This window comes from Echeneis naucrates, chromosome 6 (assembly GCF_900963305.1).
Source record: "Echeneis naucrates chromosome 6, fEcheNa1.1, whole genome shotgun sequence".
Classification (NCBI taxonomy): Eukaryota; Metazoa; Chordata; class Actinopteri; order Carangiformes; family Echeneidae; genus Echeneis; species Echeneis naucrates.
This window is the reverse complement of record NC_042516.1, coordinates 9,368,053-9,384,172: the sequence shown is the minus strand read 5'-3', so window position 1 is coordinate 9,384,172 and position 16,120 is coordinate 9,368,053. Positions and strand designations below refer to the sequence as shown.

The following is a 16,120-nucleotide window of genomic DNA, read 5'->3' as shown; positions in this document are numbered from 1 at the left end:
CTATGATGAATGATAATACCAGACAGAGTGAGAGTGGGAGTGAGACCCGCTAATGATTCTGTGGTTTCAGGGTGTGGTTCAATGGGATCTTGGCTCGGTTCAGTTGGTTCGGTCACTGTCTATACCCCTGACACGCAAGTCCAGGGCAGAGGATCAAAGATCAGTCAACATGGTCCTACACTGCGGACATCATAGGGAGTGGTGCACCCACTGACAGTCAGGACATGTGTGAACACACTGGAAGACAGACACACGTGGGAATGTCCCTCCCTCGTCTCTGCTGCTCTGGACATTGTCACGAAGGGTAAAATTATGGCCAGGAAACAAATCAGTGAGACACGCTCTTGAGACAACATTTGTTCTAATGAAGGGGTAACTTGGGATTTTACGGATAATGATAAAGTTTCAGGAAAATGGATTTGATCGAGCAAGATGTGAATGCATTGGGTACAAAAAGATATTTACACTGAAGTGGAAAAGATGTGAATTGTGAACTGACCACTTTTGGAGATGAACAAAAGGTTTACTATGTTGTTTCACATTTACAGCAGGCTATTGGCCACATAACTTTTAAATACCCATTATATCAGGGCAGTGACCAGTGGAAAGCTGTTTCATTCCTACAGCTGTTGATAACGTATTGCATCCCCTGAGTGCATTTTCTGCAAGTGCAGTTGGACTAATAATCTCTAAGACATCAGGATCTCTAAGGCTTACATTCCTAAGCAAAATGAAGCTCACCGACACAATAACAAGGATGCATCATGAATTACTTCTCCCGTGGCCACCATTTGTAACAGAAAAATTAATTCTGATGTCGTGAGAGTCACTTTCCTCAGTTTGGCATAGTCTAAGCCAAAATTACTGTGGAATACATAAATAGGAAAAAAACATTTCCCCTTGAGTAACCGCTGCTCCGCTTGTCAAGTTTTCTGGCAAAGCCCATTCGCAGTTTACAATGAAAATTTTGGCAGATTTGTAACTTGAAATCCTTTGTTATTTTTTCAAACAATAGGCTCTTGATTGCAGACATAGGTGGGCAACAGCCAGTGTACTGTTTCTAATGATTCACTAATGCCGCCTTTCGGAAATATGCATTTGAACTCGGCATTTATTTACAATAGTAGAATTCACCAGTTCTGATACGGTGCTAAAATACTACACTGTTTTTATATATTTTTCCATAAACTATAACAAATTAAAGTGTGACATACTGTACTCTTTTGCATTGGACATAATGGTGTCTAACTAATTCAGTTAAGTGAGTTAGCCAGACATCCTCATATTTGAAGCATTAGAGCAGTTAAACACACTTTGTTATTGATTCCCTAAGCCTTTGCACTTGTATTTTTGATTATGGAAAGGCAAGAAACAAATGGAAACGTCTGAAACAGTTTATAGCTCCATGTGGATTCATTTGGTGGAAAAATCCAGAACTTTTAAAGGCAAAGTAAGGGGCCTTCCTGTTTACAGTGGCTGAGATAGAAATGGACAATCAAAATTCAGGGTAGGGTTTTAGCAAACATGCAATTATCTTAAGCTTTGTTTCAAATAATGAAATAAATTACTCTAGTTAATTGTTTACCACTTCCTCTGTGCTGTCGTGGTTCACTGGGTGCAACTGTGCAACCAGTCACAAAGGAGTGTAAAAAGAGAGACAAATAAAAACACAACACAAAATCGTAAAAAAAAAAAAAAAAAAAAACTAAACAAAACATGTGTTCACTGCCACACTGTGGACATTTTTCATAATAATTAAACACCACAACTACAAACCCAATGGGGGAAATTCTTAAATGTATCACAACATGCAACTACCAGGCTAAAGTTTGAAAGTTTGGATAAATGCAAAGTATGTGTACAGCTAGGAGTCTCTGGCAAGACAAGCACTGCAAAGATAAAGCAGCACCTTTACAGTGTGAGATCTGTCCCTCGACAAATAACAAGAGCATTCGTCTGCAGTCCTTTGACAGCTGCTGTTCAAGCGTCAATTCTTGTGTGTGTTTTTCTGGGTATTCCCATGTACACTGTTAGTAATGGTCTGAAATTTCAGCCAAATTCTTACAAATGAAGTGGACACTACTGACAAGTTGTGTCTTGATTTTTGAGCAGAGGAAGGTTTTGCTGAGACACTGACCTCATCTCAGTTGGAGTTTCATGTGTTGAAAGTCCAAATGTGACTCTGTCCCTTGTGTGTAGAACCGTTTTGTTATGTTGTGGCCAAGCCAAGCCACTTAAAGTGCTATAAGAACTCTTTGCTATTGGATATTAGAAGGCTATGCCAGTGACAGGCACAGTAAGGCCTTGTTTCACCTTTTGTTCATGGAAATTAGTGCTTACAGTGTTGGCCACTTTGCATCGAATGAGGATGCTTGCTGATCTAAAATGTAATTACATTTTGCAGGTATGTGTAATTTTTAGGAATAAAGTAAATAGAGGAACAATTTAGTTTTTTTGTGGCTTGCTGCACGGTCAGAAATGTGAGATTCTGTGATGTAGCTAACACTCCATTTGCTACATAGTTTATGGGAGTATTCGTATGAAAGTGCATGTAATGCACTGTGGACAGCACACAGGCGTTCATGATGTACGATGCTGGTGTTGATGGCATCATGTCATCACGAGCACGATGACTGGCCATCAACTTCAGCCTGCCACACAGACACACAAGTCATGGCAAGGCAGTGAGGAGCACCAATGGTGTCTGGTTACTCTGAAGCTTACTCCCACCCAAACTTTCTCACCCTCTCCTCAACAGTTTGGCAGTGAGTGTCCATTGTGCCTTACCCTGAAGTGGTAATCATGATAATCTATTAGCTCCGATGCAGACGTTGGGTAAAATATGGTCATATTCAAGCTTTCAGGTCATTGCTCTTGTTTAGTATCTCCTTCTTTGCTGAATGAAGTCATCACTCTGTTAATCTCTGTTCCACTGCTTCCGTCCCAGCACCTCCTGCAGCAAAAAGATTTTCTCAGAGATGCAGCACTTACAGGACACCAATATTATGTAATCAACACTGAAATCATGGAATCCCTGTTATGTTACCATTTATCTCATGTTTTATAGTAACCAACAGCTGTTTAAAAGGGGATTTTTCTGAGGCATTGAATTGCCAGTGCATGAATATTTCCCTCTAGCTCAGCGTGTGTGTGTGTCTCCGTTTTGGAACAGGTATCCTAGGGAAATTCTGATGCCTGATGACCGCAGAGCTGTCTCACATTCACTGACATAAAGTAGTGATCATGTTGACAAAAATGTATTTATGAATTTGTTAGAACAAGCAGCCATGTCCTCTGGGGCTTTGTTAGGTCAGACCTTTTCACTTATAATGGCACGTTTGTGGTTTGTTGTGTCATTTTCTGCAGCAATACGTTATGTGTAATTTAGTCATTTCTGCTTTGTTTTCCTTGTCACATTCAAGAAAAACTGGTGCTGTGACCAGAGCGTGCCACTGCCAGCATTACAGATGATTCCCACCCAAGCTAATGATGTGTGCACTGAGGGCTCTGAGGCACTTTGTCCACAAAATGTTATGTCAGGTTGGCGACTGCTGTACTTCTCCTCAAGACCGGATTATTATCTGCTGGCCTGTATTGGGGTACTAGTTTTATGAACGATTTTATACAAACATTTTAGTTATATCTTAATGGGAAATCAAGGCTCTGTAAAGAAAACAACAAAAAAAAACAAAAGCCAAAAACAACAAGCTTCATTGCCAACATAAGTTGAAAATACATGCTGTAAAATCTTTCTTTATGTAAATGTGTATGACATTGCACAAGTAGTGGCTTCCTGGACAGAGTGTCAGAATTCCTAAGTATATTCATAATTCACATACGAAAATGGTAACAAGCACTTTCAATACAAGGTTCAATGTACTTACTGCTCAGTTGTCTTGGTGATGGTTTAATTGCAATCACCCAGTGTCAACCTTTCAAGTAATTAAAACATTTTATTTCATATCATAAAAGATTTTTTTTTATTATTATTTATTTATTTTTTATTTTGTTTTTTGTTTTTTTTTTTCCCAAAAATTAAAGTAATGTAATGCATCGTAAAGCAAATGTTGACGTCAGAGTCAAAATATGAACAAGTGGAATTGGCTCATAAAAGGTTTGGCAGTTTTAGAAGAGCTTAACCTTTTCACGTTTAAAAGAAACAAATGGGAGTCATACGTGCAAACATCTTAAATAAAATGTTACTGTACTCTTTTGATAAATGCAAGTGGGGGATATAATTATATACAGCCTCTAACTGGCTCATGCCAAAAACAGTTTAGGAAACACTGTGTTACAGTTAGTTAAATCAAGCCAGGAAGACATGATTTCCAGTAAAAATTGATTAGAGCAATGGCAAAAAAAAAAAAAGAAAACACTATAAAAATGTCATATAGAGCCTCAGATAACACAAATGGACATGTTAATATATTTCTATATGTATGGGAACCAAATCCTTGTAGTATATTGTGTTTCTATGCCACGCTTACAGTGAAAAATTGAATTACGGTCCTATTTGTAAATGGATCCTCGAGGAAAGTAAACATGTCAGCAGAGAAGAGAGCTTACTGTACATCAAGCAGGACAAGGGGGAAATCTTGCTCACTGTGGGTTTATGCCAACAGGCCAAACAATTCAAGCTTTATCTAGATATTTACAGTATGTGATCGCACTGTCATTATCCAGTAGTCAGTCACTGTGACTCTGTCATTTCCACAGATTTCAGTCAGTACTTAACTTCTTAGTCATCCCTCAGGATACTGTAGGTAGCAGATGCTTAAATTTCCTGAGGGGCAAGAGCACTTTCTGTCTCCTTGGCCTCTTTTTCTTGCTCTCTGTAAGAAAGCCAGATCGGGTCAGCTTCTGCCTGTTTCACTGTCTGTTTCTGTTTCTCTCTGTCTTCTTGTCACACACAGAGGAATAGGTGAAACCTTTGAGGTCAGTTGCAGGACAAATACGCATACGGCACAGACGAACAGCAGGTCTGGTTGCCAGACTACCTGAGTGGCTTCAGGCTCAGCCGTAAACATAACCCTAATGGCCTGGACACTTTGACGTGACGTCTTTTCCCTCTCTGACCTGTACAACTCTGTCCTGCCACACACTCAGACAGACACATACAGACTCTTATCCCACCAAGCAGCAAGCCAAGGATAGCTGTCATTCAATATAAGTTGTGCTCTGGTTGCAGTACTTCCAATCTCTCAGCAGGGATTTGTGGGGCTGTGGCTTTATGACAAACATACACTCTCTCTGTCTGCTTGTCTGTCTGACTGTCTGTACTTTTTAAAAGTCATTTATAAATATGGTTCCTGCTGCACCGTGCTTATCACGCATGTTTATGCACTCCTGATATTTCTTTGCACCTGCTTTCTTTTCCTTTCTCTACCACTTCCAAAGTTACGCACACTACCTGTATGAGCATTTATCAATCATCAGTCAGGTTTTATTTATATAGCACCTTTCATACAACAGCCAGAAATTCTAAATGGTTCACAAAGGAACAAAGAGGACACATCAAGGAGATTAAAATACAAATTGTTAACGATAAATCAAAGATAAAAAGATTTCAGCACGGTGGCATAGTTGTTAGCACTGTTATCACTGTTGCCCCACAGCAAGAAGGTCGCGGGTTTGGTTCCTGGACCTGGGGCCTTTCTTTATTTTTTCCAAAATAAAAGCAGTCCAGAATAAGGCCATGAAGTGCCCTATAAACTATTAAAAGAATTTTGAATCAATATGAAAACTAACAGGCGCCAGTGTAAAGATTTTAAAGTTGGCGCGACGTGTGCTCTCCTTGCATTTACTCACTAATGGATTTGTGTGTTTGCACTGAGTTGAGGACGCAGTGATAATAGATGCTGTAAAGTAATCTCAAAACTGTTTACACACATCTCTCAGGCAAAGCTCCTCCATTATCAACAGCTGATAGTGCTCGAGCATGTCTGTGTGTGTGTGTGTGTGTGTGTGTGTGTATTTGTAAAATACTTTGAATATTCAGCTCTGAATTAGTCAAAACTGTCCATGCTATGAATAAAATGCTGGGAAATGTAATGACCTTATTATATGCACTATTGATTATAGGTTCTGGGGACATTAGGGACAGGACTTATTTTTAATTACTTATGCAGTCCTATACTTTTATAAACTCTTTTAAAAATAAAACTTGCCAATGAGAGAAATAACATGTTATCTATGAATTCATTGCATTATTTTGATAAAGCAGCTTGCAGAGTCCTTAAGCAGTTCTTATGTTATAGCCCTAAGCAATACTGCAATAACAATCAGAGATAATCTGTCTGTTTCCTATTGGTTGCAATTTAAATATTGAGGCTGCAGTTTCTGTGCTCTTTACTCTGATTACGTTTATTTGCAGCAGTTTATTAAATTTCATATTTGGTATCAGGTTCACAACATGCATGTACTTTTTCATCATTTTAACCACCAGAACTGGTTTCAGTTGCATCTTTGTGAAATGCCTGGTGTAGTATAGAGCCTTTTAGTGGAGCTAAACTGAAACATATTGACCCATTGTGAGTACATGTGTTTCTTTTTTTCGCCGAGCATCTGGAAAGAAAACATGCTCTGGTGGGACCAGACTAGGCCTATCTGGCTGTGGTCATCAGTCCATCTCTGCAGATCATACTATTCTGAGGCTCTGCACATTTTGCTGTATCTGCACCCACCGAGTTGGACTGAGCAGGCATTACATCATGGAAAAAAGGTTTCCGATGCCCACTCTCATTTAGAGCATGATATCACTCTGTGTCACCGTGCGGACGTACGCTAATATAAGCAGAGAAGGGCCCACATACTGACACATACACGTGAAAGTACAAACACACGCAGCCATAAACACTGGGCAGAGGTTATTTAATCCCACACAGCATCATTTAGACCACAGAAGCTATCTGACACTCTGTCCACAGGATATCTGATCCCGTGTGCTTCTGTCCAGATGCTTACTCATCCTCCAACAACTCTTACTGATAGCAGGCATGGCAGGGATCACAAGGTGGTCTATAATTTGATATGGCATCAATCAGTATATTATGCCCATGACCATTTCACTGAGGTCACTAAGGTGATAAATCTGTGGTAGAAAGAAATATCTTTCAGGAATTATCAGATCTCTAATGTGTCATCATAATCAGCTACTACATTACAACCTTTTAACTCCTGTAGGTCAGATGACTATATTTTACTTTTTGCTCTTCCTTAAGCTGATATCTTAGTTTTAACCAAGTGGTTTTAGAGAGCCAAAATGAAAGTGTGCCCGTATGATTTCATACTGTGGCAAAGAGTCAAATGTTCTTACATAATGCATCCATGATATCCACTAAGCACTACAAGCAAGTTTGTTACATCATAGAAAACATGTTCACTTTTGGTGCTGAAATATTTTTGGTGACACACATAAATCATATGAACACGTTCCATCTATCTAATTCTGCAAGCACAATGGGTCCATGTGTGTGTCCGTGCCAAAGGCTAATAGTGTGTTGCATTTCTTTGTTGATCACACGAAGTAAAAAAAGTAAAAGTAAAAAGTAAAAATTTTAATTTCTACAGTCAGTTCATCCTCCCTCAAACAATCCTTTGATCATACTTAAGTGTGTATCTTCCCCCTGACAAAGCCAGATGTAAATTCTCCATCCATATTTATTTAGAGTCATCAGTGCATTCATAGAGCTCTCCTCCTCTCATCCTGCATATACAACATTCCAAGTAAGTGATGCACCAAATGACCACAAATAAAGTTTGGACTGTTAATGTAAACAAGTTGGTGTGCTGACAGCAACATTTTCAGGGCTGCTTGGGGTAGATCTTTTGAGGCTGGTTGGGTACACTGCGGTGAAGTTTCAGGAGAGGATGACAGATTGTGTGATGAGAGGTTAAGCCACCTGCACCTCGAGTTTGGGGTCAGTTGGGATAGATGCGATGGAGCGGGAGAGAGAAGACACAGGAGAACTGGGATTAGGGCGACTTAAGTCACAAGATCTGCCAGGTTGCAGATCTGAAAAAAATGCACTAAAAGTAATATAAACTCCACTGTCCTAATCCGAGCACTCAGGAGGGTCGGAGGATTAAGTGTCTCTGATGCATTAAAATGAAGGATGCTTAAAATAAGCACTATCTTGATGATACAGCTAAGTTGTTTTCAGTATGCCAACATGTTTTCCAGGAGTATGAAGTACAAATACGAGTAATTGTGAAAAGAATATGCAATGATGTTTGGATTTGGCATTGATTAGGGCTAAATTTAGGCAAGGCGAGGGCTGGGGAGTTTAAATTACAGCCTGGTGTTTTGGCTGTTCTGACTTGCTCTGAAGCCAGTCAGCCATGAACAATCATCTAAGCTCTATGGGGCGAGGACAGCAACACTCCTCAATGTGTGATGTCAGTGATATATAACAAGAAATATAAAGGCGTGTAGAAGAATGCTGAATAAGTCCATTAATCACATAATAAGACAGTATGTGTTGAGATTTACAGTCATTTCTATTTTGAAACATTTGAAGAAGAGTAAGCAGCAGAGAGCACTGCAGAGCCACTAGAAGAGAGAAGTGGTCCCATTATGGTGTCACTGGCAAATTCCCGCAGGCCTGTCTGAGTAAGTGATTGAAGAGCTGTGCATGTTGACTCAGCGGGCTTGTCTTGTTGTCCCAGCTGGTCTGTAGGAGTGTGGGGGGTGTGCAGCCGGAGCTGTGGTGGAGGAGAGCAGACGCGGCAGGTCCAGTGTGTCCAGAGAACCAGCCAGGCCAACATAGACGACCTGGCTGACTCCCACTGTCCCCAGCCCGCTCCAGCCAGGACGCAAACCTGCAGCACACATAGCTGTCCACCAGTGTGGACAACTGGGCCTTGGTCACAGGTGAGCATGCTGGAAGATGATCTGTTACAAAGACCGAACTTAGAATGGTACATTTCAGTGCCGCTGCAATGCTATAAACAGCATACTGCTGCAGTGGTTTGAAATAAACCCAACCAAACGTTTATCAACAAGGGGGGAGGGGGGTGTTCGAAGCGGCACACATGCTCCACACAGTGTTGTTAAGTGAACTGTAGCTTTGATGGCTTAACCACATTTTATGACGGTGATCTCAGTGGCTTTAAACTGTGAATGTGCCCATTGAAATGTCTCATGTTCTTATACATAATGTGTGGCGACTCGTTTCACTATTGTAGTCCCATTTAACCCCAAATGTTCATACCTACCTGTCACAGGTGGTGTCGTTTACTTCCTGCACAGTACTCAGCGGCCCAGGGCAGTGAGTCACAGCCCCCTGTTTCCTGGATGAAGTTAAACACTTGCAGAAGTTTGATTTAGGCTGTGCCATAAGATTTGTCCATGGGATCAAAATGGATATTTAAGGAAATATGGGCTTACCTCAAAGGAACTATTAGGAAAGTAAAGCACAATGACCTCCTGTTTGGAGGATGTGAATATACGTTACACTGTGAGTAATTGGCTTGCTGAGATTTTTGGCCCGAGATGTGGCTTTCTTTAATGTCTTCCAGCTCCATTATGTGACATTTTGAATTCATTTCCACAAATCCTCACTTTGATTCAAGAGAAAGTGGAATGGCCAACTCTAAAATGATGAGTGTGCTACAAATACACTAAAGCATTGATCCCATTAAGTCAAAATTGATTTAAAATATTGTTCTTCCATAATAAAATGTTCAATCTAATGGGTCCTGTGATTCTCAGGAAAACAAGTGTGTGAATGGTTGAAGAGTCATATAATGCTCCAGTACAGATTTGATTTGTCTATTAAATTTATTCTCTGCCTCAGTAAGCATATTCCTTCATGATATTTTTGGAATTAACTTGTTAATTGCATTGCCATTATCAGATCTTCCAAGTCATGCAGAGAATGCTAAGGCTTAAATCGTTTAACAGCAGAAGGTATCATCATTACCGGGTCTGTTCTTACTTGGCAGTGTTCTCGTAAGTGTGGTAACGGCTTGAAGAAGAGGACAGTAGTGTGTACGAGCACCAACCCAGGTGCCCAAACACACACTCTGCCAGAGAGTGTGTGCGCAGGCTTGCCGAAACCTGCCTGTCAAGAAGCGTGCTTCATTAAGCGCTGCCAGAAACAACGAAAGGTCCAGTGGTTTGTCTCCACATGGCAAGAGGTACATCTAAAGCAGTTATGAAAATTGGGGAGAAAATATCAAACTAAAAAGAATAAAGCAGCGACTGTGCAGAACGTGAAATTGTGTTTCAGCAAAAATGCTTCTCTCTTCCATTTCCAGTGTTCAGTGGCGTGTGGCCGTGGCTATCAGACACGCTTCATCAAATGTGCAGAGAAGGTCTGTATGTTATGAGCTGTGCTCACTCAAAGTTTGCACAGCGCCGTTATGCAATGGAACGTTGTAGCATACTATTGTGCTTTCTGTTTCCGTAACGAAGGACACTGCAGGAAAATACAGAGAGCTCGCTGCCAAGAAGTGCCACCATGTCCCCAAGCCCACAGTAGAGCTCCAGAGACCCTGCATCCTGGCTGAGTGTCCAGTTCGCACCACCACATGGAGTGCGCATCATCGCACCAATCCACCGCGGCCCCTGCCTCCACTGCCGCCTCGCCCAGAATGGCACTCATCTCCTTGGTCTCAGGTATGTTAGCTGTGTCGCATTTAGTGTCTGCAGCGTTTCAACGCGGTTCGTAAGCACTCGTTAAGAAAGCAGGGGCATTTAATGTGTTCTCTGTCGTGACATGCGTTCATAGCATGGATTAACAACCTTGTTGCTTTTGCACTCCACAGTGCACAGTCACATGTGGAGGAGGAGTGCAGGCCAGGACGGTCCAATGCCTGGCTAATGGGAAGCCATCTCCTGGCTGCTCCCTTCACCTTAAGCCTTCAATGTCCCAGGCCTGCAACACCAACTTCTGCCCACAGCCGGAGAAGAAAGGTACTCAATTAAACATTTTGTTATTCTAATCCATAGTCTTAAAATACTGTCAGAAGAGACACAAATTTTAAGATATCTCCCCCCCCCCTCCTCCCCTTTCATTAGACATTGCCTGCAGAGACTACTTCAGCTGGTGTTATCTGGTGCCCCAGCATGGGGTCTGCAACCACAAGTTCTACGGCAAGCAGTGCTGCCAGGCATGTTCGAATTCAAACCTATAATCATACGATGTGACTCTGTCTGTGTCACAGACAGATAGGTAGTTAGGTAGACAAAAGACTATATTTGAAGTCCATGCTTGGAAAGACGGTGTTTTTGCTTAAAGCGTGTGGCGAGCACTGAAAAACAAATGACATTTCAATGGAAGTGCAAGAGAGTTACAGTGCCCTATCTTTTCCCTGCGATGCCGGACATCTGGATACAAGAACGTGATTCTGACAGCACCACACAGGAACGGGATCAGGACAGTACAATAAAGAAGAGAATTATACGGAGGAACTTGCAAAATGGGAATCTTGATTAAAGCGATTTGGACTGACACATCCTAAAGAAAATGAAAACCTGAAAAATCCCAGATTTGTTTATGTAAAGTATATTATTGAACAGCTCTGCACCCAGGATGCCCAACATCTCCCAGCCAACCAAAGGCCATGACCATCAGAGGAAAAACGGTTGATGAGGTTTCAAGCACTGCCTCGTAACAACATGTGATGCGCCCTGGTGTGCACTGCAATTCTTGATGAACTGGAAATCTGGGCTCTGATAATTAAAAGGGATGTTTAAAAAAATATATTAAGAATGGTTAAAATTTCTAACACTTGATTTAAAGGAAAAAAAAACAGGCTGGTTATAATCACAGCAGGATACTGCTGAACAAAGAAAGTGAAATGCATCATACACGCGAGAACTTTTCCAGGGTGTGTGAGCTGACTGCCTCGTTGGTGCTACTACGCTGTCTTTTGTCACCAAATCAATGTGAAATCTTCAAGTTTCAGGAAAGAACAAATGAATGGTGTGACCCATGTACAGAATTGTTTGCTTTATTTATTGGCTTTACAATACAGCATTGCTGGGAGACTGTATTAATAAGCAATATAAATATGTTCTTTTATTACTCTGCCCTAAGCCCAGTACCTTTATATTTTATATTATGTTTCATAGGATTTCATGCTGACAAACTGCACCTTTTTTTTTATTCAAAACATGTATTTTATTTTTGGAGACGCAACTCTGTGATGTCAAAAGCCCAGTCTTGTAAGGTCAACATTGGTTAGTGATCATTTACTAGAGATGATCAATAACAAAAGGTACGAGCACGCTGTGTAAAGAGGCACTCCATTTTTTGCATTAAACTGTCCTACATTATTACTCAAGGCAGTCGTGTATTGCATGCATTGATATGGCACAAAAATGATGCATTACATATTGGCTACGGCTAAAAGAGCTGGCAGATGATGGCTGATGCTATTTCACTGAGTTTCACAATGTACCAATAAACAAATGTGTGCCATGTCAGCATCTCAGCTGGAGCAAGAGTCGTGATTTCACTCTTGTCAGTTGTCAGTCTGATTGAATTTCCTCTTCCAGGGGGTGCAAACTCTTGGTTAGGATCACAAACATATCATTTCAATGTGGAAAAAAAAAAAAGGCTGAGGAAGGGAACCCGATCTCTTCAATCATACTATTTTGGCTGAAATCTGTAACTATGTTGTCATCATACACTGACAAAGGTCATGCCTTTCAGCAACATATATTTATACATATATATTGCCTACATATTCATATTCAAAATATATTCAAATAGCACCGAATCATAACAGAGTTGCATCAAGGCACTTTACATATAAAGCAGATCCAGACCTAACGTTTTATTGAGTTGTTAAAGAGATCCAACAAATCCCTCCAAGAGCAAGCACTTGGCAACAGTGGCAAGGAAAAATCTCCTTTAAGAAGCAGAATCTGGGGCAGAACCGGGCTCAGGGAGGGCAGCCATCTGCCTCAACTGGTCAGGTTAAGAGAGAGAGAGAGAGCGTGTGTAGCATGAGATATAGGTATTATTCACACCACTGTCATCCTAGTTAGATGTTTTCATCTCCTCAGCTGGCAATTTGTCTTCATATCTCTCTATCTGTGGCTTTATTACACGGCTTTGTAACTGACAGGCTTGATATAAAAATGTAATAACTATTATTACTATCCATTCTCTGCTTTCTTTCTGACATGCACAAAATTACCTGGTGCATTTCTGCCGTGCCACACTGACTTACACAAAAGATGACAACGATTTAAATACTTCCCTTCACTTCCAGGAGACAAAGATCGGCATTTGCACTGATTTCAATTTGAGTCATTATAAAATTTTATATCCTTCCGACCTAAAAGACAGGGTTGTGTACCTGTAATAAAAAAAACACTGTGCTGGTAGCCTACACTTAAGTTTAGCTATAAAAAGCAAACAATGCTCATCTGCCATGTTTTATCAGCCACAGAACTTGTGAAAATAAGATTACAAGCCTGAAACTCACTGTGGAAGTAGTCCCAAATCTACAGACTCATCAAATACTAGGCTGTCAGCACATATCTCAGAGTAATTGCAGGATTTCAGAAATAGAAAAGGCATATGAAGCTAATATTAGTTGGTCATATAAATGCCACAATATTACATACATCTTTGGGAAGGTAATAGAAACACGGATGTGCAGCATGGTAAAGATGAAGACAATACATAGATCTGAAATCAACGAGCATGTTGAATCGACTTATTAAAGTAGGAACACCTGTAATAACACCCAGGTTTGTCTGTGCCAGCAACGCCACATCACTTTAACGTTAAAATATCGATGAGAGCAGTTTTTAGCTTTGCCCAACCGTTACAGTCCTAAAATGGAGTCACCTACTATGGATATTTTGGACTACTCTGTTTTCTCTCTTCACCAGACACCTCGCATGCATCAGGGTCAGACTCATTTGAGGCCTTTGTAATACTGTATTGAGGTGAACATATAAACTTGACTTGTTATCTTAAGCAGCTCTTTTGAAATCCCATTACTGCGTGATTGAAGCACTAGGCTATATGTTAGCATAACATGTCATCTCATAACCCAATAAAAATCTGTTTGATCTGGTATCTAAGAAAACCTTCAAGGGGCTAAGTTCCAGATCCAGTTTTCGGTATGCAGCTCATACAGGCTAACAGTAATGCCGATGAGGTATTAGCCATTTCAGCACCTATGACATATTGTGTCTGGGTCTTACTCTTTAGTCATTTCTCAGCAAGTCAAGGAGACACAGATGCCCAAAACAAAATCACCATTGTCATAATCCCCAAGGCCTTCACATGCAGAGGGAGGGAGGGAGAAAGAAAAAAGGAGTGCAGGCAGGCCATGTATGTATTTGGGGCTGTCATTGAAAAATGCTGTGAGAAAGACAGGAAGGGAGCCGGAGGGCGATATGGGTATAGAGAAAAAGGGGTTTTCCCCCTTGTCAAGCAGCCTTCTGTAGTTGATTCATCGCTTGCCAGCTGTGGGCACTCCACTTCTGTGTTTATGAGTGTGTAGATACTATAGTACTGAATATAGGTTTCAGTACTTTATTAATAGCATTTAATTGAATTTCATTAATGGCAGTTTGAAAATCTAAGACTTGCAAAAAAAAAAAAAAAAAAAGAGAGACACAAAAGTACATAGTCTGTCTAACTTTCTCTACTGTTATATGTTACGTCATTTTGCATTTCATCCCACAGTGCAACAATATTTGCTCCAGGTGAGTCAAACTGCTGTCGTGGGAAACTTGATCTGCATGTGTTTTTCTGTCACTGTGACTGTGACCAGTTCGTGTATTATTATTAAAATGTCGTTGGGTTATCACGGATAAAAGTGCATGGTTTGATGACAGTAAAAGTCACTGAACGCTTACATTCATTAGAGAGAAAATGCGTAATTTTCTCCAGTGGTTCAGCAAGTACAAAAAAAAAAAAAAAAAAAAAAAAAAGAAAAGAAATTCCACTGACAGAACAAGAAAGGGACTAACAGGATTGAACAGTTTTGTTTCTACAAAGACTGAAGTGTTCTGTAGATAAGAAAGGTTGATCAAGACAAATCTGGCAACATGCAAACTGTTCCCTCACCCATGTCAGCTGACAGAAGAGCTTATGTGTGAGACACATACAGGAAGAGGGGAAAGCGTATGCAACACTCCCTTTTTCAGTTTAAAGAAACTATGCTATCTCTGACTGTATCTGTTGGGAGAGGGCTTCCGCCTTGAGGCTGTATTCCTAAAGTTCATGTGAAGTTACAGTGTTGTTACCTTTCAGGATGCCCTTACTGCATATCTCAGGACCTTTAGCTGCTTTCTCTCTGTCACTGGAGACACACTTCTCAAAAGAAAAGGCTTCTTATCCACCCAAAGAGTCCCAAAATCCGAGACATAATAACCTCAGACAGCTCCACAATGTTGAGGCTTTGCGTGGCTGTGTGTAAGTGTGTACACATTCTAACAACGTGGCCGGGCATGCTGCGCAATTACTTTGCAGAAATGAGGCATACAGCAATTTACCTAAAAGCTTCTCTTGACCTTTACCGTTCCAGCGTAATGTTTGCCTGATGGGGAAAACCCTTAGAAGCATTTAGCAAATTAATTTTTGTATCTCAGGTGAGCGTGTGTGTGTGTGTGTGTGTGTGTGTGTGTGTGTGTGTGAGACCCAGAGAGACAAAGAGAGAATGATGAACACGGTATTCTGTACAACAGCACCCTCTGCTGATTATATATAGAAATATATAACTATGTGCAACGACTCATGTAGTATCAAACATTTAGGAGCGGTTGATCTCCATGAAGACGGTGAAGTAGGGTGAAGGTGAAGCCCTTGTGAAGTATTGATAAAATGTGCGGTGTGACACTAAAAAGTTAGTTCCCTGACCGGGAATCGAACCCGGGCCGCGGCGGTGAGAGCGCCGAATCCTAACCACTAGACCACCAGGGATACATGACGACACGGGGGCACTCCTGTATATATATGAAGCGCCCACGATGGGCGGCTGGTATCACATCCTCAGTACCAGTTCCAGCCTCCGCAGGCTCTGTGCGCGTTCACATAAACAGGGGCGTTTAGGCGTCATTTGACGTCATTTCCGCAGAAAAATTGTCCGATTACGTGCCGCACGTTTCAGCCAAGAGGAGCAGATTATGATAATGGAGAGCTAT

The 16,120-nt window shown here is 41.0% G+C and overlaps 1 protein-coding gene and 1 non-coding gene across 2 annotated transcripts in view; one reads left to right on the top strand and one right to left on the bottom strand.

Moving 5' to 3' along the window:
• The window catches only part of adamts16 (ADAM metallopeptidase with thrombospondin type 1 motif, 16), a 47,989-nt gene extending 35,569 nt beyond the window's left edge, over nt 1–12,420 (top strand). Inside the window, exons 19-24 of the mRNA XM_029504491.1 lie at nt 8,668–8,872; nt 9,946–10,140; nt 10,261–10,317; nt 10,418–10,621; nt 10,771–10,918; nt 11,024–12,420. Of these exons, the coding sequence (XP_029360351.1) occupies nt 8,668–8,872; nt 9,946–10,140; nt 10,261–10,317; nt 10,418–10,621; nt 10,771–10,918; nt 11,024–11,139 (925 nt within the window). The 3' untranslated portion in view covers nt 11,140–12,420. The remainder of the gene's footprint in view (nt 1–8,667; nt 8,873–9,945; nt 10,141–10,260; nt 10,318–10,417; nt 10,622–10,770; nt 10,919–11,023) is intronic.
• Nucleotides 12,421–15,827: 3,407 nt separating this feature from the next.
• Nucleotides 15,828–15,899, bottom strand: trnae-cuc (transfer RNA glutamic acid (anticodon CUC)). The gene has a single exon. It is a non-coding gene; the product is annotated as a tRNA-Glu (tRNA).
• Nucleotides 15,900–16,120: the final 221 nt, after the last annotated feature.